Below are 24,996 nucleotides of genomic sequence, written 5' to 3'. Positions count from 1 at the left end.
CTTCTGTGGCGCTACCAGCGGCGTGAGAGAAAGCACTAGACGGGTGGGAGAGGCGGGAAGTCTCGCGAGATCTCGAGCCCTGCCAGCCCCGTCCCCGGGCAACGCCGAGATCTCGCGAGAGCGGCGCGGCGGCCATCGCGGGGAGCGGCCATGGCGGCGGCGCTGGCAGCGACGCGGCGGCTCTGGGTCCCGGCCGTGCTGGGGCCGCGCCCGGTGAGTGCCGGGGCCGCGGGCGGAGCGGGGGGACGATCCCCCCACCACCGCTTTCCGCCGGGCCCCGGGAGCGGAGCGGCGGCCGCTCTGCCGGCGGCGGGCTGCGCTGTTCTGATTGGCTAGCTGGCGGTGGGCGGTGCGGGGGCGGGCTGCGGCGGTCTGATTGGAGGCGGCGGCGCGGCGGGGCGGGACTTGCGGTGAAGCGGCCCGCGCTGTGGTTGGCTCCAGCCGCGGAACCGCCCGGCTCCGCGAATGCTGATTGGCTCAGCCACGAGCGAGCAGGCGGTGCCGTGCAGCGCATTGCGCGCTGATTGGTTGATATTTATAGGAGAGGTGGATCCGTGCGCTGGAGCTGCTAGAAGGGAGGGGGGAACAAGGCGGGGGGGCCGGTATTCAGCCCCAGAATCCTCTGAACTGGGGGGGACACAGGCGTCCGGGTGCGCCCCCAAGGGACCCGCTGACCTCCAGGTGACCCTTGGGATCGTCCAGCTCAGCCCCTAATTAGCATCAGCTGCGTTAACGAGGCACCTGGGGCTGCCTGAGGGGCCTCTGGGGGGGTCCTGGGTCCCCCTGGGGGGGGGACAGGACACGGGTCCCCAGGCTGTGACATCTACCCCCCACCCAGGCCTGGATTTCCCATGATGCCGAGCGGCGCCACCTCCCACCCGTAAGTGCTCCCCCCCACAAACACCCCGGGGCCCCCTAACACTGCGGGGGGGTCACAGGGACCATGACGTGTCCCTTGTCCACATGGGGGGGTCTCCAAACCCACCCTGTCCCCTGCAGGGGGCAGGGGGATGTTTGGGGGCCCACCCCTGTTTTGGGGTTCAGGGCGGGGGGCGCGCATGCTGTTTGTGCTGTGTGGCTCTGGGGGGCAGGTTTGGGGGCCCCCCCCGCACCGTGACTAACCGCCCCCGTTTCTCCCCCCGTGCCGCGTCCGCCGCCCCCGCAGCAGCCGAGCATCGTGAGTATGGGGGGGGGGGGGCACCCCAAAAGCATGTGGGGGGGGGTGCATGGGGGTACCTGCATGATGGGGTCCCCGGGGGAGGGGGGCAGGAAACACACATGGGGGGGCCCGGACGCCTGGGTCCTCACCCCACCCCCGCCCCGTCTCCCTGCAGCCCCCCCCCGCGAAATACGGGGGTCGCCACACGGTGACGCTGATCCCCGGTGACGGCATCGGCCCCGAGCTGATGCTGCACGTCAAGGAGGTGTTCAGGTGGGTGCCCCCCCCGAGCCCCCTGCCCCACCCAAGGGGGACCCAGGTGTCCGGCGGACCCAGGCGTCCGGGTGTCCCCCCCCCAGGCACGCGTGTGTCCCCGTGGATTTCGAGGAGGTGCGTGTGGACGCGGATTCGTCCGAGGAGGACGTGCACAACGCCATCATGGCCATCCGCCGCAACGGGGTGGCCATCAAGGGTGAGAGGGACATGGGGACAGCCTGGGACACCTTGGGGACACTCCGGGGACAGCCTGGGGACATCTCAGGGGACACCCCGGGGACACTCTGTCCCCTCCCCAGGAAACATCGAGACCAACCACAACCTCCCCCCCAGCCACAAGTCACGGAACAACCTGATCAGGTGAGACCGGGGGTGGGCGAGGCCGGGCTGGGCGTGTCCGGGGGGGCGTGTCCTGACCGGGCATGTCCCGACCTGGCGGGGCAGGACCAGCCTGGACCTGTACGCCAACGTGATCCACTGCCGGAGCCTGCCGGGCGTGGAGACGCGGCACCGCGACATCGACATCCTCATTGTGCGCGAGAACACCGAGGGCGAGTACAGCAGCCTGGAGCACGAGGTGCGCCCCGCCCGCGCCACGCCCTGCCTGGCCACGCCCCCTGAGGGTGGCCACACCCCCACACGAGTACACTGTCTTGGCCCCGCCCCCAGCGTGATGACCACGCCCCTAAATCATGGCCACACCCACACATGAGTCAACTAGCTAAGCCACGCCCCCAGGGCAATGTGTGTACCCTTAGTATGACACATGGGACACGTGCCTTACATGCCAGGCCACACCCCCAGCCTGGGGGTTCTCGGTAGCCCCGCCCCTCCCAGCCCCGCCCCCAGCCTGGTTGTTCCCTGTACCCCCTCCCTGGCCCCGCCCCCTGAGGCCCCGCCCCCGGCCCCGCCCCACAGAGCGTGGCGGGCGTGGTCGAGAGCCTGAAGATCATCACGGCCGGGCGGTCGCGCCGCATCGCGCACTACGCGTTCCGTCTGGCCCGCGCCGCCGCGCGCTGCAGCGTCACCGCCGTGCACAAGGCAAACATCATGTGCGTGGGGACACGGGGCTGGGGGGGAGCACGGGGGGGACGCACCCCCTGACCCCCGGTGACCCCGCAGGAAGCTGGGGGACGGGCTGTTCCTGCAGTGCTGCAAGGAGGTAGCGGCCGAGTACCCCGAGATCACGTTCCAAAACATGATTGTGGACAACACCACCATGCAGGTGGGTCTGCAGCCCCCCCTCGCCGCGCTCCCGGTGATACCAGTGCCCCCAGTGACTGTGTCCCCCCCAGCTGGTGTCGCGCCCGCAGCAGTTCGACGTGATGGTGATGCCCAACCTGTACGGGAACATCGTCAACAACGTGTGCGCGGGGCTGGTGGGCGGCCCCGGCCTCGTCCCTGGCGCCAACTACGGCCACGACTACGCCGTGTTCGAGACCGTGCGTGGGGGGGCCTGGGGGGCCCTGACCTCGGTTACAGCCACCATGGGGCTGGGAGGTCCTAACTGGGGAGGTCATGCTGGGAGCCCTGGGGAGGTTGGGAGGACCGGGGCGGGGCCCTGGGGGGCACAGATGGGGGTTGGGGGGAATCTGGGGGGTGTGTGTGGGGGCCTCGGGGGGTCCTGACCCTGGTTATGATCAGCATGAGTCTGGAGGGTCCCAATTGGGGGGTCATAATGGGAGCACTGGGGAGGCTGGGAGGGCCATGGGGGGGGTCCCTGGGATTTTGGGGATGCGCCTGGTGACCCTCCTGTCCCCCCCGCAGGCCACGCGTAACACGGGGAAGAGCATCGCCAACCGCAACATTGCCAACCCCACGGCCGCCCTGCTGGCCGGCTGCATGATGCTGGACCACCTCCGGTGGGCGGGGCCTGGGCTGGGCGGGGCTGCACCCAAGGGGCGGGGGCTCCCCGAGGGGGAGGGGCCCCGGGCAAAGGGGTGGGGCCTCACACCTGGGGGTGGGGCCTCAAAGGGCAAGTTGTCCCATGGGTGTGGCTGATGTGGGCGTGGCCTCCGGCTGCCCCTCCCCCAGGCTGCACAGCTACGCCTCCACCATCCGCCAGGCCGTCCTCGCCTCATTGGACGACCCCCGGGTAAGTCCCGCCCCCCACTCTCTCCTGAGGGGCGGGGTCACTGTGAGCCCCCCCCCGAACACCTGACTCTGCCCCCAGACGCACACGCCCGACATCGGGGGCCAGGGCACGACCTCAGGGGCCGTCCAGAGCATCATCTCGCACCTTCCCCGCTCCTAGGCTGGCTGGACGCCGGGGTCCCCCTGCTGGCAGCGGGGGGGATGCATCCAGGCACCCCCTATAAACTCCCCAATAAACCCCCCGGAGCCCATGGTGGCGACACACCTTTATTGCGGGCGTGGCTACGGGCGGAGCCAGGGGTGGCGCAGGCACTGCGCGGCGGTGGCGCGGCGCGCGGGCTCGAAGGCCAGCATGGGCCGCAGGAAGCGCGCGAAGGCGGCGGCGGCGCCCCGGGGCCACTCGTACTTCTCCTGCAGCACCGCGCGCAGCCCCCAGGGCCGCAGGTGCCGGATGTGCCGCAGCTCCCCTGGGGGAGGGACGGCGGGTGAGGGACGCACGCGGACGTGCCCACGCCTCTCGCACCCGCCTCCTGCCCCGCCCACTTGTGCAGCCCCACCCCCAGGGTCATGGCTCCACCCCCAAGTCTTTAGCTCCACCCCCAAGCTTGTAAGTCCATTCTCAGGCCTGTAGCCCCGCCCACAGGCCCTTAGCTCCACCCCCAGGCCCATAACTCCACCCACAACCCAGTGGCTCCACCCCCGAGCCCATGGCTCCACCCCCACTCCTGTAGCTCCACCCCACCTTTGCTCCTCCCACAGCCCCGCCCCGGCCCCGCCCTCACCGCGGCGGTTGAAGAACTCCCGGGAGTAGCGCCCGCCCAGCGCCACGTGCCGCGGGATCTCCCCCAGCAGCTCGATCACGTGCGCGATGTGGTCTGGGGGGGCGGGGCACGTCAGGCCACGCCCCCTCGGCCCCGCCCCCTCCTCCCAGGAGACTCCGCCCCTTCCCCACCATCCATGGTCTGTCAGAGGGCGTGCCCCTGAGGCCACACCCCTCGTGAGCCCCTGCCCCTCCCAGGCCCCGCCCTCCCAGGCCCCGCCTACCCTCGTCCCGGCTGTAGTCCTCCCCCGAGTGCGGCTCGAACAGGTAATCGCCCGTCGCCAGCTCGAAGGCCTGGGGGGAATGGGGCAGGTTGGGGGGCGCTCTGTGGGTCAGGCCGTGGGTCAGGCCGTGGGCCAGCCCCTCACCATGCAGGCCGTGCTCCAGATGTCGGCGGGGGGGCCGTACCCCGCTCCCAGCAGCACCTCCAGCGCCCGGTACTGCCGCGTCTGGATGTCCTCAGTGAAGTGGCGGTGCTGGGGGGGCACGGAGCGTCACCCCCTCACCGGGGGGATCCCCACACCCCCCGAAACCGCAACCCCCGCCTGTGCCAAAGCTGCTGTCAGACATCCCAACCCGCCCCCCAAAATCGCCTCGGGGTGCTGCGATCCCCCCGTGCCCCCCAGTGCCCCCCTCACCACCCAGCAGCCGTTGCCTAGGTCGGCGATCTTGACGCGCAGCCGGGGGGCACAGCGGGGGTCCAGGGGGTTCTCCTGCCCCCCTAGCGCCCCCTCACCTGTGTGGGGGGCAGTGGGGACATCAGCGGGGACACCCCGAGACCCCCCTACCCCCCAGGCCACCCCAGCCCCCCCTTAGGCCCAAATTGCCCCCCAATCCTCCCCCACGCCTCAGGACCCCCAATAACCTCCCCCTAACCCCCCACATAACCCCAGCTGCCTCCCCCAAGGTCCCATATAACCCCAGTTGCCCCCCAGTTCCTTCCTCCACCCCTAACTGCCCCCCCAAGCCCTCCCATAGCCCAAATTGCCCCCAAATTCCTCCCTCCACCCCCAATCGCCCCCCTGAACCCCCCCATAACCCCAGTTGCCCCCCAACTCCCTTGCAACCCCAGTTGTCCCCCAATTCCTCCCATAACCCAAATTGCCCCCCCAAAACTCCCCCTGTAACCCCAACTGCCCCCCAATTCCTCCCCCCACCCCAAACACCCCCCAAATTCCCCTCCATCCCATCCCCCAGCCCCCCCCTGCTGACCGAGGGGGTCGGGGGGCCCCCCCGAGCACCCCGAGATGAGGGAGCTGGAGGTGGGGGTGAGCAGGGAGTCGGAGGCAGAGCTGGGGCTGGGGGGGCGGCGGGGGGGGGCCCCCCCTGAGGCGGAGGAGCCCCCCGAAACCCCATCGCTGGCCCACAGGGTGTGCACCCCCGAGGAAGAGGCGCCGCTGGGGGGGCTGCCCCCCCCTTCCTCAGGCTCCGGGGGGGCTACCTCTGTGGGAGAGGGACACCCTGAGCCCCCCAAAACCTGGCATCCCCCTCCAAAAGGGAGGGGGCAACACCACAACCCCCGGGTTTCCCTCCAGGACCCCCCACCTCAGCCTGGGGGGAGGTTCAGATCCCCAGGGACCCCCCAACCCCCTTGGGACCCCAAAACCCACACTCAGGGACCCCGAAACCCCCATGGAACCCCCAACCCCCCACCCAGGGGCTACAACCCCCCCAGGGTCCCCAAAACGTCCCGCAGGGACGCCCGAACCACCCCCCAGGGTCCCCAAAACAAGCCCCAGGGTCCCCTAAAATCCATCTCTGGCGCTCCTGCCCCCCCAGGACGCTCGTTCTCCCCTCCCAGGGGTCCTGGCCCCCCCATTCCCCCCGCATCGACCGTCGGAGTTGGGATCCCCCGGGGACCCCCATGTTGTCCCCTCCCAGGGGCTGCAGACCCCCCAGGACCCTCGCTGTACACTCCTGGGGGTACCTGCGCCTCCTGCCCCCCCCCAGGACCCTCATTCTCCCCTCCTGGGGGTCCCAGCCCCTCCAGCCTCCCCCCACACTGACCGTCGGTATCGGGGTCCCCCGGGGACCCCCCGTTGTCCCCCAGGCGCTGCAGGTCGCGCAGCCGCTGTGCCAGGAGCTGGTTCTGCCGCCGCCGCCGCCGCCGCCGCTGCGCCCGGGTCAGGCGCTCCTGGGGGGTTGGGGGGGGTCACCCGGGGCGGGGGGGATACGAGGGGACACATGGGGGGTCGTACGAGGGGGGGTCACCCCCAAACCCCACACTCACGGGGACGTCCTGCAGCGCGGAGCTCACTGCGGGGAGAACGGGGGGTCAGAGGGGCACCCCCGGGGCGTGGGGGCAGGCTTGTGGGGGCCGGCGGGTACCTGCACTTTTGGGGGGGCGGCCCCCCCGGGCCCAGCGCGCGGCCTGGGCCGCCAGCTGCCGCACGAAGGGCTCCCCCACCCGCAGCAGCACGTTCTCTGGCTTGATGTCCGTGTGGATGATCTTGCACTTGGTGTGCAGGTAATCCAGCCCCTCCAGCACCTGCGCCCCAAAGTGGGGGGCACCCCAAATCAGGGGGGACACCCCCCACATCAGGGGGAGCACCCCAAGACGCGGCGGGGGGGGGGGGCAGTAACCCGCCTTCACGCCAACCCTGAGGGGAACGGGGTGGGATTTGCGGGTCCCTGCGGGGGAATTTGGGGTCCTCATGAGGATATCTGGGGTCTCAAAACGATATTGGGAGGATGTGAAGGGATTTGGGGGGCTCTAGAGGGGACACTGGGGTCCCCACGTGGATCTGGGGGAGCACACAGGGACACTGGGGAATTTGGGGACACTGGATGTTCCTGCGGGGACATGGGTGGCAGCAGGGGGATCTGGGGGGCCCTGGGGGGGACACTGGGGTCCTGCAGGGCCCTGGAGGGATTTGGGGGTCCCGGGGCCCCCCTCACCTGGCGCATGATGCTCTTGACGCAGGGCAGGGGCAGCCCCTGGTAGTTGGACTTGACGATCGAGCGCAGGAGCTGGTGGCCCAGCACCTCCAGCACCATGCACACGTCTGGGGGGGGTCAAGGAGCAACCGCACAGCTGGGACCCCCCCACAGGATGGGGGGGAAATGGGGAGCCCCCTCGGGACCCCCCTGGGGAGGAGAGGGGCCACCGGTGTCCCCAGAAGGATACGGACGCCGTTGACACCCGAGATCTTGAAGTCGTCGATGAGCTGCACGATGTTGTCACGCTTGGGGTCACTGGGGTCCGAGTCGCGGACCTGGGGGGGTGCGGGGGGGTTACAGGGGGTGGATGGGGCTGAGGAAGGGTCTGGGGGGTCTTTGGGGGGGGTCCGGCCACACTCACGCATTTGAGCAGCTTGATCTCGTCCAGGGCCGTCTCGGTGTACTGCGGCGCGCTCTTCACCACCTTCAGCGCCACGAACCGCTTCCGCCTGCGGGGGGGACACGGGCGTCCTGACCACCCCAGACCCCCTCCGCCCCCCCAGACCCCGCTGTGGACCCCAGACCCCCCCCCACTCACCGCATGTCCCAGCACAGCCAGACGGTGGAGAAGTGTCCCCAGCCCAGCTTGCGCACGACGTGGTAGCGCCCGTTGAACACGTCCCCGATGCGCACGGGGTAATACCCGCCTGGGGGGGGCACGAAATGGGGGGGGGGGCTGGCACCCCACTGCCTGCATCCCCCCACGCCCTCCCCACGGACCCAGGCGTCCGGGCGCCCCCACCTTGGCAGTAGTCGCGGGGATCCTCCTGCTCCCCGTCGTCAGAGCCCGGCAGGGACAGGGGCGGCGGCGGCTCTGGGGACACATCCTCGGGGGGGCTGGGGGTCCTGGGGGGGGCAGAGCCAGGTTGGGACCCCCGGTATCCCCCCCTACACCTGGTCCCCTTGCGGGGGGCACACAGGGTGATCCCGAAGGGGTGAAATTGGGGAGTGGTCGCAGGTACGGGGGTCCCGGGAGGTCCCGCTGCCCCCCCGGCCGGAGCGGGGGGGGTGCGGCACGCGGGGACATCACCCCCCCAAAATAGAAATGACCTCAAGGCCCCCGGCGCCGCGGGGGTAAAAATAGCGCTGGCAGGGGGAGGGGTGACTGCAAATGTTCCCCTCCCGAAAAGGGGGCTCTGCTGGTCCCCCCGGGGAACAGGGACACCCCAAAGCCCCCCCCAGCACAGGGGTCACGGGGGGGTCGTGACCCTGCGTCTTCCCTCACCGTGGGGGCGGTTTCCGTTTTTTGTCCCTTTTGCGCTTTTTCTTTCTCCTGCCTGGATCTGGGGGGTCGTTGGGGGTCACTGGGGCCCCCCCACACGGTAGGGACCCCCCATTCCCCCCCCCACCGCCGGGATCCCCACTTTCCCCTCGCAAAAAGCCCCAAAACGTCCCAAAGCGCTTCCCCGGCCCCCCCTCCGCGTCCTCACGAACCCTCCAAGGGCCCCCTCGGTCCCGGGACCCCCCGTTTTCCCTCACGATTCCCCCCCCAGCCCCGGGAGCCCTCAAACCCCTTCGCTGCGCGGGAACCACCTGTTCCCTCACAGAAACCACCGGTTCCGTTCCCTCACAAAACCCCCGAACACCCGCTCGGGACCCCCCCCGGCCGCGGCACCCGCGCTTTTCCCTCGCGATCCCCCTCAAAACGGCCCCCAACGCCCCCCAGCCCCGGCGCCCCCACTTTCCCCTCACAACCCGCGCCGGGCCCCCCGGGCAGGGCCCCCCCGTTTTCCCGTCGCGAACCCCCCGTTTCCCGCCGGGCCCCCCCCGCTCCCGCCGTTTTCCCGCCGCTGCCCTCACGGGTCCTCGCGCCCGCCGCCGCCCCCCCGCGCAGCTCCATGCCGCGCGCCGCCGCTCCGCGCGTGCGCCGCCCCCTCCTACGAACGGGGGCGGGGCTTGCAGACCGCGGACGGGCCAATAGGAAACCCCGCTCGGGATACAGCCCCCGCCTCCTGCTCCGCCCACCCCGTCGCCATGGAGACGGCGCCGCGCAGGTCCTAGCGCCCTCCCCTCTCGGAGTTTCCAGTACCCCTTTTGTCGCGATATGACCACCCCGAAACTCCCCAGGCCCCCAGTATCCTCTGTATGGCGACAGCACCACTGAGAACACCAGCAAAAGAGTTTTGCCCGCCCGCCCCCACCCCCAACGTCCTCAGCACCCCAAAACTGCTCCTGCGGAGGAAAGGCAGCACCCCCAAAGCAGATCTATCCCCGCCAGGAGAAAGACAACCTCCCAAACGGCCGCGGAAGGAGCCTGGGGACCCCCAGCCTGCCCTGGGCAAGCGGGGGAAGGGACGATGAGCCCCTCCATGAAGAGACGGGGCCAGGGGGTGCTGGGCATCAGTTTAATAAGGGGGCGCAGAGGGGTGCGGGGGGGCAGCACCCCCAGCCCACCCTCTCCCCACCCTGGGGTGCTGGGGGGGGGCAGGATGCTCAGGGAGTAGGGGGCAGGGGGAGAGAGGGGACCCCACTCCTCCCCAAACAGCAAAAAATCCCACTGGGAAAGAAAGGGGAGACCCTACGAAAATATAGGAGCCCCCCCTCCCCTTCCCCCAGTCCCCCCCCCTCTTCTTTCCAGCTGTAATTATGGGGGCAGGGGCGGCTTCCCCCTCTCCAAAAATAGCCGAGGTTCGTCCCGCGGCGTCCAGCGCTGTGTCCCCCTCCCCGGGTTGTTGGGGGGGGGGGGTTTCCCCGAAATAAAACACAACCCCCCCCCGAAGCCTGGGCCACCATGAGGTCCCTTTTTGGGGAGGGGGGGCGCGGGGGGCGCAGTCCGGGGGTTCAATATCAACTCTTGTCGCCGGGGGGGTCTCTGTGGCGGGAGGTTTTCATGGTCTCCAGGTACTCCTGCTGCGACACCGCCAGCACCGATGCCAGGATCTCGTCGTCCTCCCAGTCGTTCAGGCCTGGGGGGCCCCGAAATGGGGGGAGAAATTAGAGGTTAAGGGTGTGACCCCAAAACTCTGCAGGAGGGGGAGCAACGAGCCATAAATTTGGGGGGATTGAGTTCGGGTAAAGGTTCGGGGGCTCCTCCCCAAATATTTTCTGTGTGTCCCCCAAATTGCAACAAAAGGGGGCAAACCCCCCCAATTATACAAAAGGGGACAGAGCCCCTCAGTTGCAGAGAAAGGACGAACAAACCTCCCAATTATATAAAAAGGGACAGACCTCTCCCCAGTTGCACTAAAGGAAACAGACCCCCCCAACACAGAAAAAGGGAAAAAAGACCCCTCCGCATTGCAGAAAGGTGACAGACCCCTCCCATTATATGAAAGGTGACAGACCCTCAAACGGTGATTTTTTCCCCAAATGCAGAGTTGCTGCTAAACCGAACCCCCCAAAACTTAACCCCCCCACCCCCCCGCAAGTGCCCCCCCTCACCGAAGGCGGTCGGCGACATCTGCTGCATGAGCGCCCGACACTCCAGCGCCGGGTACAGCGACACCAGGGGGGGGGTGGCCCGGCCCCCCCCCGCCCCCAGCTGGCTGCTGGTCCCTGGGGGGGGCAGGGACATGGAGGGGGGGCTCAGACCCCCAGGCCCCCCCACGGCCCTCAATCTGGGGCTCCTAACACCCCCTAATCCCAGTTCAAGACCCCACGACCCCCCAGCACCCAGTTTAGGGATCCCTGTCCCCCACCCCCAGCACCCAGTTTGCAATTCCCTGTATCACCCAGTCTGGACTCCCAGCACCCCATAGATCCCAGTTTGGGTCCCCATAGCCCCCAGTTGGGGTTCTCTAGGACGCTCCTCCCCCTCAGCACATCCCAGTTTGGGCTCCTTGTCCCCACAAAGCCCCCGGTTTAGGCTCCCAGGACCCCAAAAATCCCACTTTGAATCCCCCAAAGCCCCATATCACCCAGTTTGCGTTCCTTGGGCACCTCCAGCACTCCATTGATCCCACTTTCGGTCCCCCCAAACTGCATAAACCCCAGTTTAGGTTCCCTGTCCCCCCAAACCCCTCCGTTTGAGCCCCCCAGCTCCCCCCGATCCCCCACCTGGGGCGCAGGGCGAGGGGGGTTTCCCAGCAGGGGGTGCTCCGGGCGAGGGGGGTTTGGGCGTCTCGGGGTGCAGGCCGGGGTGCTCGGGGGAGGGGGCGGCGCTGCGGGGGCGGGGGGACCGCCCGCTCCACTCCTCCAGCCCGCTGGCTGCGGCCGCCGTGGCCGAGCTGCACGTGGCGCTGGCCTTGCGGGGCTGGGGACACAGGGGACACGTGTCACCCCCGGGGGGGTCAGGGGACACCAGGACCCCGCGGGGAGGTCCCTGAGGGGGGAAGCGGGGACCCCTTGTGGGGTTGGGGACACATGTCCCCCCCCAGCACGACCCCCTGGTGGGCCCCGGGGGTCCGCATTGCTGAGGGGGTGTCAAAGGGACACCAAGACCCCATGCAGGGGGGACACATTGGAACCCCACGGAGGGTCTCTGTCCCCAGACGGTTCAGGGGACAGCAGGACCCCAGGGGACGGGTCCCCATGACAAGGGGGGGCTCAGGGGACACTGGGACCACGTCCCCATCCCCGGGGGGTGGTCGGGGGCCCCCACCTGTCGCGCCTGCTTCTCCTGGTCGCGCAGCCACTGCAGGTAGGACTCACGGGCCACCTGCTCCTCGATGGCCTCGTTGGTGGCCTCCCAGTCGGTGGCGCGCTTCTTGTCCTCCAGCATCTGCTGCTCGATCCAGGACTCCTCCGACGTCTTGATGGCGCTTTTCATCAGCGACTGCTCCGCCAGCTGGGGGCGGGGACACCATGGGCCACGCCCCCCGGCAGGCCACGCCCCCGCATGCTCCACCCCAAACAGGCCACGCCCCTCGTCAGTCTCCACCCCCGGGCACACGGCTCTGCAGACCCAGCGGCTTGCAGGGGGGCGGGGTCTCGCTCAGACACGCCCATCGGCCAGGCCACACCCCCCAGCCCCGCCCCCAGAGTAGGGCCGCCAGCTGTGGCTGCACTCAGACACACCTGCCTGCCAAATAAGGGTGCTGGGGGTGGGGACACATGTGGCCACACCCCCTCCATGGCCCCGCCCACACAGGGGAGGTCAGGGACAGTCCCGGGATCCCCAGGGACCCCCAGGACATCCCCCGCCCCATGGAAATTGCGGTGCCAGACCCACAGCCCCCTCAGGGTCCCCCTGTACCCCCGGTTTGAAGAAGGGCAGCTCCAGCCCCACACCGATGGGGGGGTCCCACAGCCCCCTCAGGGCCCCCCCTTACCCCCGGTTTGAAGGAGGGCAGCCCCAGCCCCACGCCGATCGTGGCCTTGTTGGGGTTCACCACGGAGTTGTAGTGGATGTTGCGGTGGTAGCTGACCCGGATCGGCTCGTCCTCGTTCTGCTGGATCCCGTGGAACGTGTTGATGGGCTCTGCAGGGACACCGGCGTCTGTCACCCCCTGTCCCCCCAGCACCACCCCTGTCCCCTCAGTGTCACCCCCTGCCCCCCTCGTAGCGGCCACAGACCCACAAGAACCCCATGGCCACCTGGGGACCCCACAGCAGCAGCTGGGGGGGCCTACAGGGACCCCAGAGCCCCCCATTACGCCTTGGGGACACCAAACCGCCCTCCCCCCCCACACACACCTTGGGGACTCTAAAGAGCATCAGGACCCCCACAGCACCACAGACACCCCCCCCCCCCAAAACCCTGCAGATCCCCAAAAACATGTTACTACCCCCAGCTCCCTGGGGAATCCCTGAAAACACCAGGGACCCTCCCAGCACCCTGAAGGACCTCAAAAAAATCACATTTAACCCCCACTGGAATCCCAGAAACCCTCCCCGAGGGCCCTGTGGCCCCTCCTGGCACTCTGGGGACCCCAGTGTCCCCTTGTACTGGTAATTCCCTCCGGTGTCCCAGTGTCCCCGTACCAGTTCCATACTGGTAGACCTCCACAGGCCGGTTGTACATCTCAGCCATCGCCTGCATCTCGATATGGTTCCCGTGACACGTGCTCTTGCGCTTGCGGCTGATGTAGGTGGCGAAGTCCTCAGTCACATAGTTGGAGAAGTAGTCGGCGTTTTTCATCTGGGGACAGCAGGGACGTCACCGCGGGGGAGGACACCCAGCTCGGGGGGCCTTGGGGACATTGGGAGGGAGTCCTGGGGACACTTCACCGGGCCTGGAAATACTGGGAGAGGTCTAGGGACATTGTGGGGGGGGCCTGGGGACACTAGGGGGGAGTCCTGGGGACCTCGGGAAACCCCAGGGCACATTGGGGAGGGTGGAGGGACAGCAGCCCCATTCCCCCCAGTGCTCTGAGTGCCCTCCCAGGCGGGCTTTGGGGACATCCCAGTGCCCCCCAGTCCCCTCCCAGTGCCCCCCAGTCCCTCACCAGATAGTCCATGCAGTGTTTCCGCACGACCTCGTGCATGTCCTGGTCTCCGTACACCTGGTCGGCTGGTGGCACCGGGGGACACAAAGGGACAGCGGCGGGTGTCAGCGGGGACCCGAGGGGTGTGGGGGTCACCGTAGGGGTTTGGGGACACGAGGGGCTCACCCACGGCACGGAACAGGCAAGCGCCATCCTCTTTCATGCGCTTGATGATGAAGCCTTTCTTCTCCCGCAGCGCCTTCTCGAACCGGTGCTCCTGCTGGAGACACAGCCGGGGGGACGTGGGAGGACACGGGGTCACCGGGGGGCGAGGGGGACACAGAGGGGGACACAGGGACAGAGGTGACAGGGACACTCGTGACAAACGCAGGTGGACACACACATAACGGACAAACACCCCGCGTGACCCGCACAACCAGGGGGGCCTTAAGCCCTCCCCAGGCCACCCAGGGCCCCCAGACCCCAGTGTCCGCCCAGCTCCCTGTTCCCAGTGCCCCCAACTCCCAGCTCCCCCAGGCCCCCCGGTTCCGGTGCCCCCAGTGCCCGGTGCCGCCCACACCTGCTCGGCCGTGGCCGGGTCCATCTCCACCCTCCCGGCCTCGTACTCGTCCTCGCTGTTGTAGCCGCCTCCTGCCTCGTCGTGCCCGGGGCTGCCGCCGGGGCCCATCCCGAGCCCCAGCCCCATCGCTCCGGGGCCGCCTCCCCCGGGGCCGCCGCTGGGCCCGGCCCCCCCGCGCCGCCGCCGTTTGCTGTGCCCGGGGCCGCCGCCCCCGCCGCCGCCGCCGCCGGGCCCGCGGGGCTCGGGCAGCCCCAGCGCCGCCGCGTCCAGCCCCAGCAGCGCCCCGGGCCCGTCCCCAGCGCCGGGGCCGCCGCCCACGGGGCCTCCGGGGCCGGCGGGAGGGGGGGACCCTGCCGGCGGGAGCCCGGCCCAGCCCCGCAGCGGCGGCGGCGGCGAAGCCCGAGGCCGCGGGACGCCGGGACCGCCGGGCTCGCCCACGCCGCCGGGGCCGCGCTCGGGGCAGGGGTCGGCCCCGCGCTCCGGGCCGGCGTCCGGGCCCGAGTCGGCGTCGGCGTCAGGCGCCGGTACCGGCTTCTTCTTCGGGAGGATCGTCATGGCGGGGCGCGCATGGAGGGGGGGCGGATGGGGCCTACCGGGCCGCGGCGGCCCCGAGGGGCGGCGGGGGGGCGGGGGCGCTGCCCGCGGAGCCGGGGGGGCCGGGGCCGGGGCCGGGCCCCCCCGCGGGCGCGGCGGCGAGGCCGGAGCTGTGGGGCCGCGGAGCGCGGGCGCTGCCGCCGCCGGGCCCGTGTCAACATCAACAGCGGCGCCCTCTGACCCCGCCGCCGCGCTTCCGCCTCGCCCGCCGCCCGCCACGCCATTGGCCGGCGAGTCCCCCGCCGCGCGCCCCCATTGGCCGGCGGGCGGGTCGGAAGTCCCGCCCCCGCGGGGGGCCGGCGGGGGGGGAGGCGGGAGCGGCGTCGCCGCGGAGACGGCGCGGCGGCGCGCGGATTGGGCGGGGAGAGCGAGGGGGCGGGGCGCGGGCGCGAAGGGGAACGTGTTGATTGGGGCGCGCGTGGGGAGGCGGGGTCGCGCAGGGAGCGGGCGCTGATTGGGGGGCCAGGGGAGAGGCGGGGCTCCAGGAGGGCGCGGGCGCTAATTGGCTAGCGGGGGAGGCGGGAGTTCGTGAAGGAGAGGGCTCTGATTGGGCCGCGCGGCTGAGGGAGCGGACGCTGATTGGGCGACAGGGCGAAGGCGCTGACCAATGACTTCAAGGACTTGGGAGTGGGCGGGAACGATGAACCCGACTCTAGCCCCGCCCACTGCGCCCTCCCTAATTTCCCATTGGCTGCGGAGCAACAGAGGCGGAGCCGAGACCCTTAGCCACGCCCTCTTCCGCGAGACCCCGCCCAGAAGCTGTCAATCTCCAGCAGGCCACGCCTCCTTCTCACTCCCCACAATTCAGGGGCATCCGACCCCCCATTCCCCGCGGGGACCCAGGCGTTCGGGGCGCCCCCTCCCCGCCCCAGAGCACAGACCCACGGCTCCATTTTCACGTGATTTATTAAAGCCCATCAAACCCCCCCAGGTAACGAGAGCCGTAATGAGGGCAGGGTCACCCAGAGGGGACCCAGGCGTCCGGGCCGCCACACCTGAGCAGGGGGGCTCACGCAGAGGGGACCCAGGCGTCTGGGCACCCAACAAATCGTCCTCCAGAGCTCCAAATTCACATTGCGAAGCTCCTTGGGGGGATCCCAACGGGGACCCAGGCATCTGGGTGTCACAGAGGGGACCCAGGCGTCCGGGCTCAGCGGGCCTTGTGCGGGGGCCGGTCGAACGCACACTGGGCCCGCGCCAGGTGCCGGCAGGCGTCGGCCAGCAGCAGCCCGGGCACCAGCACCCACAGCCCGTTCAGCCCCACAAAGTAGCCCCAGAAGTAGAAGGGCTGGGGGTCACTGTGGCTCCAGCCAGCCTGCGCCTCCGTGGCGAAGTACAGCACGTCCCCGTACAGCTGCCCTGCAAGAGGGAGGGAGGGAGGCAGCTCCAGGGGTGTCTCCGTCACCCCAAAATCGCCCCCTGGGGGTCCCGGCTGTACCAAGGGACACGAGGAGCTGCAGGATGTAGCGCGCCGGGTGCTGGCGCAGGAAGGCGAGGAAGGTGAGGAAGCTGAGGGGCCCCCAGGCCCAGGCGGTCACCGTCTCCATGGCCACCGTGAAGTCATCGCTCCTGTGGGGACACAGCGGGGGGTCAGCCGGGACACCTGGGGGTCCCTCGGATGCCCCCCATCCTCCCCCAGGACTCACGTCATGTAGCGGCTGTCGGCTTTGGCGTATTCCTTCCCTGCGGGCGGCGCGGGCTTGGCGGGGGGACCCAGGCATCCGGGACACCCCCAGACCCCCTCAGCCCCTCCCCATCTCCCCAGGGAACCCCCTTGTCCCCTCGGCGCCCACTGACACCCCTCCCCACAGGCAGCCAGGGGACCAGGACGTTTCCCAGACCCCCCAAACCACCATTACCGCCCTCGAGACCCCCTTTAGGAGCCCTAGCGCATCCCCAAACCATCATTACCCGCCACGACCCCCCTCAGGAGCCCCAGCATCCCCCCCAGACCCCCATTACCAACCCTGGACCCACCCTTAGGAGCCCCAGAACGGCCCCCAGACCCACTTTACCCCCCCCAACCCATCACTACCCGCCCGGGACCCCGCCTCCCGGCGCTCACAGACGTCGGCCAGCAGCCCGGTGGCGGCGGGCAGGTCCCGGTGCCGCAGGCTGAACCAGCCCTCTAGGACCCCGTGGATCCCCGCGCAGAGCAGGAACCAGCCCTGCGCGAGCCGGCGGGCGGGGCTCCGCGTGGCCCCGCCCATGGCCCAGCCCAGCGCCAGCAGCCCCGCCCCGCCCGCCGCCACCGCGCCTGCGCTCTGCCAGCCGGGGCGCGCGCTGGCTACGTAGCCCGGCAGCGTCAGCGAGCGCGGCCAATAGGGATGCGCCGTCGTCGCCATGGAAACGCGCTCTGAAGGAGGGGGGAAGACGGAAGCGGGGTCAGTCAGAGCGGCCTCCCGCGGGGCTCCCACACCGGCCGCTGCTCCTTCCCGGCCCGACCCGCTCCCCCCCGCAGCGGCCTGGCCCCCGTGTTCCCCGCGGTACCCACCGAATCCCACCGCGGGCCTCGGAGCTGCCGCTGTCAGCTCAGCCGCGCCGCTCTCCCGCTCGCCGCCAGCCCGCCGCCGCTCTCCTTGCGCCGCGCCTCCGCCCCCGCGGCCAATGGCAGCGCGCCGCCGCCATGCCTGGCCAATGGCGGAGCGCCCCGCCCACCGCCCCCGCCCGCCCATTGGTTGCCCCGGCCGCTGGGGAGATGTGGTGCCAGGGGGCGTGGCCTCGCACCGGGGGGCGGGGCGATGCTAGGGTCAGGGGGCGTGGCTTTACGGCGGTGGGCGTGGCTTACACCCCTTCTCAGCGCCGTTCTGTTTCTCTACAGAGCCTATAGCGCTCTATAGGGGCCGCGCAGCTCCCCCGCTCCCTCCCAGGGGCCCTATGGACCCCCCGGGCTGTGCCAGCAGCACACGGACCCTCCCAAATATATAGAAGCCACGTGCGGCTGCACAGACCCTCCCACAGGGCCATATAGAGCCCTCCCAGGAGCGTTTAGACAACCCAGGGCTGCGTGGAACCTCATGAGGGACATATAAACCCCCCCAGCGCTCCATGAATCTTTCCCACAGACATACACATTCCATATAGACCCCTAGAAACTGTATCAACACCGTATATACGTCCCCCCAAAACATCCGTGTATTGCAGCCCCCAAACTGGCGGCATTTCCCCCCAAAAGGCAGCCAGGCCGGGCGGTGGCAGCAGCTCCCTGTATCGACTCCTCCTGAGGGGGGGGGACACGCGACGGGACCCCCAAACCAGCCGCTCCCCAGGAGCAGCCGGGGGGGCCCTGAATTCGGGGTGTCCCCCCTCCAAGCTGGGGGGGCGGGGGGGTCACACCAGGGTCCCGGGGGGCTGCGGGTCTGGGGGGGGAGGGGGGGCGGCCGCGGGGGGGTCCCCCGAGGCCCTGGGAGCGGGGCGGGGGTGGGACAGAAACAGCAGGAAAGAGGGAAAAACAGAAAACGCACAAAATAAAGATAAAAAGCACCAAAAAAGAGAAATAAACAGGAAAAAAGAGAAAAGAAAGAGCAATTAGCCCCCCCCAAACACGGCCCCCGACCCCTACCCCCGGACGCCTGGGTCCCCTTGCTCCCCTCCCAGCCCTGGGATCCCCCCCTACCCAGGACCCCCCCTGAGTCAAAAAGAGAGAAAAAAAGAGAAAAAAAGGGAGTGGGGGAAGAGAGACTCCCCCAAAAGGGACAGGGACCCCAGAATGGGGTGTGAGGGAAACTGAGGGGGACTGCCCAGGGAGACCCCAAATGTGGGATTGGGGGGGCGCCAGGGGACCCTGGACTGAGGCACTTGGGAGGTTCGGGGGGAGCAGGTTTAGGGTGTCCCCCGTGAGGGGGCTCTGTGGGGTGGGAGTCCCCAATCTGGGGATATTGGGGGGTCCCTGAAGGATGGGGGGGGGGAGGTGGGCCCCAAAGGATAGGGGGGGGTCCCCAAAATTGGGGACATATGGGGATCCCCAATGGACTGGGGGGTCCCTGAGGGACTGGGAGGGTCCCCAAGGGTCAGGGGGATCCCCTAAAGGATGGAGGGTCCCCAACGGACTGGGGGGGCCCCCAAGAGAAAACGGGGTCCCCTAAGAGATGGGGGAGGCCCCAAACCAGGTACTTCCCTGGGGGGGGGTCCCATCGCACTCCCAACCCAGTGTGCATCCACACCCTTAGAAAAGGGGTGCACGGGCCCCCCCGTACCTGGGCGCCAGGGCCCCGGCGTAGCTGAGCGAGTGGGGGAGCCCCAGGGGGGGGTCCCGGCGGCGCGGGGGGGGCGCCCAGGCCGGAGGGGGGCGCTGTGGGGGAGGCCCCCCCGCGTGCCGCAGGTACCAGTCCCGCAGCCCCTCCAGCGCCAGCCACTTCTGGCTGCGCCGCTGCTCCGCCGAGGTGGGGGCCCGGCCCTCGGGGGGGCCCTCGGGGGGGCCGCCTCCTCCCCAGTCGATCAGGGCCTCCGAGCTGTTGCTGCGCCGGGTGCGGGGGGCGGTTTGGGGCGGGGGGGCCGGCGCCGGGGGCCCCCCCAGCTGCGAGTCTTGGCTGCCCGACCAGGGCCGGGGGGGCAGCCCCAGCGCTTCAGGGCTGGGGGGGTGGAAAGGGGGGGAGATGGAGGGGCTGGACCCCCTCAAACACCCCCCAAAACACTCCCCAAAACCCCCAACCCCCCCAAAAAATCCCAAGCCCCTGAAACTCCCTACAAGTTCCCAACCTCCCAAACGCACCCCAAACCTGCAAAACCCCCAGACCCCCCCCAAACCCGCCCAGCCCCACCCACACCCCCAATCTCCCCCCAACCCCCACCATGAACCTCCACAAACCTCCCCCAAAACCCCCCAATCATCGCCCTGTGCCCCACCCAAACTGCCCCACAGACACATTGTCTCCCCCCCAGCCACCCCCAATCCCCCCCCCCAGACCCGCTGCCGCTCCCCAGCCCCCCTGCCCCGCTCACCGGCAGAGGGGGGGCCCGCGGGGGCCCCTGGCCAGGACAGGGGTCGCCGGGACGCTGCGGCCCTCGAAGCTGGACGCGCTGCGCGGGAGGGTCCGCGCGGGGCTGGGGGGGTCACGGCGCCCGTCAGAGCCCCCGCGGCGTTTTGTTGGGGGGGAGCGCGGGAGCGGACACCCACCTGGCGGGGCTGGCGAGGGAGCTGCGGCGGCCGGGGGGGTCGGGGGGCCAGGGGGGGCGGCGCTCGGGGCTGCCGGGTCCGGCGCGGGGGGGCGAGGGCCGGGGGGCTGTGCCCGGGGGGGGCTTCGGGGGGGGCAGGGCCCCTGTGGGGAGACACGGCATGGGACCCCGGTGTCCGGGTGGCCCCCCCGGGGGGGGGAACCCAGGCATCCGGGGGGGACCCGGGCGTCCGGCGCTCACCGTTCTCCACGGGGGGGAAGTCGCAGAGAGACCCGTTCTCATCTGGGGGATCCAAAAGGACAAGGGGGGGGCAGTGTTACCGTGGGTCCCCCGCAAAACCTGCCCCCCCCTCCCTCCCCCCAGTTTGGGGCCTTCTGCGCCCCCCAGACCCTCCCCATAAACTCCCCGTCCCTGGGATCCCCCGTTGTGCTCTGGGGACCCCTCGCATCCCCCCCGGGCCCTGGAGACCCCCCCATTCCCCATCCCAAAGCCCCCATGCCCTCCCAGACCCCCCATTTCCCCCACAAACCCCCCATTCCCCCCCCAAACCCCTCATTGCCCCCCACAAACCCCACATCGGCCCCCCATTCTCCCCCAAACCCTCTATTCCTCCCAAACCCTCCGTTCCCCCCCAGACCCCCGGCCCTCACCGTGCGCGGCCGCCCCGAGCTGAGCGCGGAGCTGCCGGAGCCGCTGGGCCGCCTCGGCCTGGAGGCGCTGCCGGCGGCGCCGCTGCTCGGGGAGCAGCCCCGGAGCGGCCGCCAGGCGCCGGGCGGCCTCCACCACCTGCAGCTGCACCGCCACCTCCCGCCGGGCCGCCCGCGCCGCCTGCGGGGACCGGGCAGCGGGCACGGCGGGGCCGGGCCGGGCCGCCGTACGGCAGCCGCAGGGGGCGGCCATGGGGGTGTGGGGGCCGCCATGGGGGGGGGGGTACGGAAGCCGCGGGGGGTCAGTTACGGTGGCCGCCCTGGGTCACGAAGGGTACGGCGGCCACGGGGGGTCACACCGGGATAGCGGAGGCCGTGGCGGGGAGACGCGCTGAGCTGGGACGCGGGACAGGGACAGCGCGGGGGGGCAAAGGGTATTTTGGGCGCTCCCTCCAGACCCCCATGACCCCCCCAACCTACCTCGGGGAGGGGCCCGCGGGGGGGACCCCCGGCCCGGCGGCGTGGGGGCGGCTGCGGCCTCTCGCCCGGCTCCAGCGGGTACTCGGGGGGCAGCTGCCCCGTCAGCTCCTGCGCGAGGCCAGGGGGGGACATGGGGGGCTGGGGGGGCACGGGGGCTGTGGCGGGCGGGGGGGGGGTCTGGGGGGGGCATGGGGGGGTTGGGGGGCCCAGGGAGGTGGGAGGGGAACCCCGGGGGGTCAGAGGTGAGTGGGGATGTGCGGGGGGTCAGGGGTGAGCAGGGGTGCGCGAGGGCCAGGGGTCGGGGGTCACTCACGGCCTCCTGCAGGCAGAGGCGCCGCAGCTCCCGCAGCCGCAGCCCCAGCGCCTGGCGCAGCCCCCGCTGCCGCTCCCGCAGCTCCTGCAGCCGCCCCGCCGGCCCTGCGGGGTCAGAGGGCAGCGGTCAGAGCTCAAGGGGGTGCCAGGGGCAGGGGTCAAGGAGCGCCGGGAGGCACCAGAGGGCAGAGGCCGGGGGCACCGCAGGGTCAGGGGGCAGAGGTCGGGGTCACCGGGGGGGCAGAGGCCGGGGGCACCGCAGGGTCAGGGGGCAGAGGTCGGGGTCACCGGGGGGGCAGAGGCCGGGGGCACCGCAGGGTCAGGGGGCAGAGGCCGGGGGCACCGCAGGGTCAGGGGGCAGAGGTCGGGGTCACCGGGGGGGCAGAGGCCGGGGGCACTGCAGGGTCAGGGGGCAGAGGTCGGGGTCACCGGAGGGGCAGAGGCCAGGGGCACCGCAGGGTCAGGGGGCAGAGGTCGGGGTCACCGGGGGGGCAGAGGCCGGGGGCACCGCAGGGTCAGGGGGCAGAGGTCGGGGTCACCGGGGGGGCAGAGGCCGGGGGCACCGCAGGGTCAGGGAGCAGAGGTCGGGGTCACCGGGGGGGCAGAGGCCGGGGGCACCGCAGGGTCAGGGGGCAGAGGCCGGGGGCACCGCAGGGTCAGGGGGCAGAGGCCGGGGTCACCGGGGGGGCAGAGGCCAGGGGCACCGCAGGGTCAGGGGGCAGAGGTCGGGGTCACCGCAGGGTCAGGGGGCAGAGGTCGGGGTCACCGGGGGGGCAGAGGCCGGGGGCACCGCAGGGTCAGGGGACAGAGGCCGGGGGCACCGCAGGGTCAGGGGGCAGAGGTCGGGGTCACCGGGGGGGCAGAGGCCGGGGGCACCGCAGGGTCAGGGGGCAGAGGTCGGGGTCACCGGGGGGGCAGAGGCCGGGGGCACCGCAGGGTCAGGGGGCAGAGGCCGGGGTCACCACGGGGTCAGGGGGGCCGACGCCAGGGACGCAGCAGCACAAGGGGGGACAGCGCGGGGTCAGGGGTTGGGGAGGTCAGAGGTCGCGGTACCTGCGGGGCTGTAGGAGCCCGGGGGGAGGATGTGGCCCCTCAGCTCCATGGCGGGGGAGGGGCGGCGCCCATCAGCTGTGGGGGGAGGGGCGTGAACCCAGGCGTCCGGGTGGGGGTCAGGGGTCATGGCCCCTTTCCCCCCCACCCCGGAGCCACTCTCTGGCTCTTCCTCCCGCTTCCGCCTGCGCGGCCCCTCCCCCCAGCCCCCGGAGGGACCCAGGCATCCGGGGTCCCCCCTGCCCCCCATCAAAGGGACCCAGGCGTCCGGGCCCAGCTTGGCCCCCCCATGGTGGGAGGGAGGGGTGCGACTCGGACGCCTGGGTCCCCCCGGGGGGCTCCAGCCCCCCCCCCTTTCCCACAATGCCCCAGGGCAGCCCCCTCTTCTCCCCCCCGCCCTGTTACCTTAACCCAGTGGGTGCTGCTTGGGGGCGGTTGGTGGGACCCAGGCGTCCGGGTGGGGGTCAGCCCCACCCCCCCCGGGGGGACCAGGCGTCTGGGCAGCCCCTCCCCTCCGCCACTGGCTGCGGGGGGACCCAGGCGTCCAGGCGCAGGGGGGGTCTCGCTCCCCGCGAAGGGACCCAGGTGTCCGGGCGGGGACCACGGGCCTTCACGGGGACCCAGGCGTCCGGGCGGGTGTCGGGGTCCCCCCTGCTTCCCCCCCTCCCCCACCCCGTGATGTCACTTCCTGCCAGCTCCCCCTCCCGCCACGGCCCAGCGCTTCCTGCCGCAGCCCCACAGGCCCCGCTCAGGGCACCGGGACCCCCCCGGGCCCCACAGGGACCCCTTGGGACCCCCCGACACCCCTCGGGCTTCGCAGTGACCTCCACATCCCCCCCCCCCAGCCACACGGCAACTCACAGCCCCCCCTGCCCCATAAAGACCCTCCAGCCCCATAGAACCCCCCCAGCCCCACAGAGACTGCCCCAGTCCCATAGGGTCCCCCAGCCCCATAGAGAACCCCCGCCAGCCCCCTATCTCCCGCCATCGCTGCCGTGGGGTGGGGGGGGCGCGATGTCCCGCGGGGCAGCCGAGGGGGCCCCTGCGCCCCCCGCCCCCCCCCCAGCGCCGCCCCCCACGGTGTTCGTGCTGCTGGAGGGGCCCAGCGGCCCCGACACCCTCCGGCTGCTGGGGTGAGGGGGGCAGGGAGGCCTGGGGGGTCCTGAGGGGGTGGGGGGGGTCGGGGAAGCCTGTGGGGCCGGTGGGGGCCTGGGGGGCGATTTGGGGGGAAATCCGGGAGGACATTTTGGGGGCCTGTGGGGGGGGTCCTGGGGGCTGTTGGGAGTTTTGAGGGGGCTCTGGGGGGATTTGGGGGCTGGGGGGGAGCTGGGGGGGCATGAAGGGGTTTTGGGGGACTGTGGCGTTTTGGGGGTCTGCGGGGGTGTCCTGTGCGATTCCCGCCCCGCAGGCTGAACTCACTGCTGCCTGAGTCAGGGATCGTGGCTGACATCGAGTGGGACCCCCCTGGCCGGGGGGGGGAACCCGGGGACGCCCCCAGCGAGCCCCCCGCTGCTGACGACCCCGGCGACCCCCCCCACGGCACCTTCTACTGCCTGAAGAGCCAGCCCCTCCCCAACAGGTACCGCAACAGCCCCCTCCCCGCCCTGCTCCCCCGCCCCCCCACCCCGCTGACCCCTCCCCCACAGGGCCGGGCCCCCCCCCGTGCCCCCCCCGTCGCGGGTGCAGCTGCGGCAGCAGCTCATGCGGGCGCAGGCGCAGGAGCAGGAGCGCAGGGAGCGGACGGGCCCCCCCGGGACACCCCCGGGCCCCGGCCCCTCCCCCGCCATCGCCGTGGGGGCCCCCCAGCCCCGGGCCCCCCCCCACGTGCCCCCCGAGGTGCTCAAGGTGAGACCCCTTGGGAATCGGGGGTGGGCGCTGGGAAAAGGGGGGACCTCAATGAGGGGGGCCTGGGAGGTGCAGGGAGACCTGGTGGGGGCCTCGGGGTTTGGGGGGGCAGGGGGATATGGGGGGCTGTGGGGGGGCAGGGTGATGTGAGGGGCTCGGGGGGTCACTGGGGGGCTCTGGGGGGGTCTCTGGGGGAGAGGCCGTGTCCCCTGACCCCCCCCGCCCCCCCCAGGTGCAGACCCACCTGGAGAACCCCACCCGGTACCACCTGCGCGCCGCCCAGCGCCAGCAGCTGCGCCAGTTCCTGGGCTCCGCGCGCGGGCGTGGCCCCCCCAGCCCCGCCCGCAGCCCCGCCCCCCGCAGCCCCCCCGCCCCCCCCAGCCCCCCCGCCCCGCTGCCCCACGGCTCCGAGGCCGAGGTGAGTGAGGGGGAGGGGCTGCGGTGTCGTACAGGCAGCGCTGACATCATACAAGGGGGTGGTGATGTCACACAGAACGTGGTGATGGGTGTTTGTGGGTTCCCCGTCATGTAGATTGACGATGTCATCGATGAGATCATCAGCCTGGAGTCCAGCTACGAGGAGCTGCTGAGCTTCGGCCCGGCCCAGGGGGCGCTGCCGCTCCCCAGCACGGTGCGTGGCCCCTTTAAGAGCCACAGGAGGGGGCGTGGCTTGGGCAGAGCACGGCTCGGGGGGTGTGGCTTGTCATAGGCCCGCCCACTGGAGCTATAGGGGGCGTGGCCCCCACCCTGTATAAGGCAGCAGGAAATGGGGGGCTGGT

General features: G+C 71.2%; 5 protein-coding genes across 8 annotated transcripts; 1 reads left to right on the top strand and 4 right to left on the bottom strand.

Moving 5' to 3' along the window:
* Nucleotides 1–60: 60 nt before the first annotated feature.
* Nucleotides 61–3,782, top strand: IDH3G (isocitrate dehydrogenase (NAD(+)) 3 non-catalytic subunit gamma). The gene is made up of 12 exons (XM_065653360.1): nucleotides 61–213; nucleotides 839–880; nucleotides 1,335–1,432; nucleotides 1,519–1,631; nucleotides 1,735–1,795; nucleotides 1,880–2,012; nucleotides 2,354–2,487; nucleotides 2,558–2,660; nucleotides 2,731–2,877; nucleotides 3,203–3,297; nucleotides 3,470–3,530; nucleotides 3,609–3,782. Exons 1-12 carry the CDS (start codon nucleotides 151–153, stop codon nucleotides 3,687–3,689), a joined length of 1,131 nt encoding a protein of 376 aa, XP_065509432.1. The 5' UTR covers nucleotides 61–150; the 3' UTR covers nucleotides 3,690–3,782.
* SRPK3 (SRSF protein kinase 3) lies at nucleotides 3,781–9,171 on the bottom strand. 3 transcript variants are annotated; one of them, XM_065653356.1, is made up of 16 exons: nucleotides 9,090–9,171; nucleotides 8,515–8,572; nucleotides 8,032–8,135; nucleotides 7,828–7,936; nucleotides 7,651–7,738; nucleotides 7,477–7,564; nucleotides 7,248–7,354; nucleotides 6,678–6,837; nucleotides 6,580–6,605; nucleotides 6,357–6,483; nucleotides 5,562–5,792; nucleotides 4,988–5,085; nucleotides 4,718–4,825; nucleotides 4,574–4,643; nucleotides 4,312–4,404; nucleotides 3,781–3,996 (listed from the first exon to the last, which is right to left on the bottom strand). In XM_065653356.1, the coding sequence occupies exons 1-16, from the start codon at nucleotides 9,127–9,129 to the stop codon at nucleotides 3,812–3,814; spliced, it is 1,692 nt and encodes a 563-aa protein (XP_065509428.1). In that variant the 5' UTR covers nucleotides 9,130–9,171; the 3' UTR covers nucleotides 3,781–3,811. The 3 variants fall into 3 exon arrangements, with proteins under 3 accessions (XP_065509428.1, XP_065509427.1, XP_065509426.1); XM_065653355.1 differs by having other exon boundaries at nucleotides 9,084–9,170; XM_065653354.1 differs by having other exon boundaries at nucleotides 9,033–9,150.
* Nucleotides 9,172–9,620: 449 nt separating this feature from the next.
* On the bottom strand, nucleotides 9,621–14,770 carry OTUD5 (OTU deubiquitinase 5). Of its 2 annotated transcripts, none has more exons than XM_065653357.1 (9): nucleotides 14,175–14,770; nucleotides 13,781–13,874; nucleotides 13,616–13,680; nucleotides 13,152–13,308; nucleotides 12,500–12,648; nucleotides 11,830–12,015; nucleotides 11,286–11,481; nucleotides 10,671–10,784; nucleotides 9,621–10,195 (listed from the first exon to the last, which is right to left on the bottom strand). In XM_065653357.1, exons 1-9 carry the CDS (start codon nucleotides 14,727–14,729, stop codon nucleotides 10,077–10,079), a joined length of 1,635 nt encoding a protein of 544 aa, XP_065509429.1. In that variant the 5' UTR covers nucleotides 14,730–14,770; the 3' UTR covers nucleotides 9,621–10,076. The 2 variants fall into 2 exon arrangements, with proteins under 2 accessions (XP_065509429.1, XP_065509430.1); XM_065653358.1 differs by having other exon boundaries at nucleotides 13,781–13,871; nucleotides 14,175–14,767.
* Nucleotides 14,771–15,663: 893 nt separating this feature from the next.
* On the bottom strand, nucleotides 15,664–17,350 carry EBP (EBP cholestenol delta-isomerase). Its single transcript, XM_065653366.1, has 5 exons — nucleotides 17,263–17,350; nucleotides 16,834–17,124; nucleotides 16,415–16,451; nucleotides 16,207–16,337; nucleotides 15,664–16,127 (listed from the first exon to the last, which is right to left on the bottom strand). The coding sequence occupies exons 2-5, from the start codon at nucleotides 17,111–17,113 to the stop codon at nucleotides 15,919–15,921; spliced, it is 657 nt and encodes a 218-aa protein (XP_065509438.1). The 5' UTR covers nucleotides 17,114–17,124; nucleotides 17,263–17,350; the 3' UTR covers nucleotides 15,664–15,918.
* A 183-nt stretch (nucleotides 17,351–17,533) lies between these two features.
* On the bottom strand, nucleotides 17,534–22,718 carry CCDC120 (coiled-coil domain containing 120). The gene is made up of 9 exons (XM_065653359.1): nucleotides 22,376–22,718; nucleotides 21,324–21,427; nucleotides 21,011–21,148; nucleotides 20,534–20,711; nucleotides 20,124–20,165; nucleotides 19,885–20,026; nucleotides 19,710–19,811; nucleotides 18,965–19,339; nucleotides 17,534–18,171 (listed from the first exon to the last, which is right to left on the bottom strand). The coding sequence occupies exons 1-9, from the start codon at nucleotides 22,620–22,622 to the stop codon at nucleotides 18,099–18,101; spliced, it is 1,401 nt and encodes a 466-aa protein (XP_065509431.1). The 5' UTR covers nucleotides 22,623–22,718; the 3' UTR covers nucleotides 17,534–18,098.
* Nucleotides 22,719–24,996: the final 2,278 nt, after the last annotated feature.

Source organism: Caloenas nicobarica, chromosome 29 (assembly GCF_036013445.1).
Source record: "Caloenas nicobarica isolate bCalNic1 chromosome 29, bCalNic1.hap1, whole genome shotgun sequence".
Classification (NCBI taxonomy): Eukaryota; Metazoa; Chordata; class Aves; order Columbiformes; family Columbidae; genus Caloenas; species Caloenas nicobarica.
Note: the sequence above shows the minus strand (reverse complement) of the source record. Positions and strands in the feature narration are given on the sequence as shown.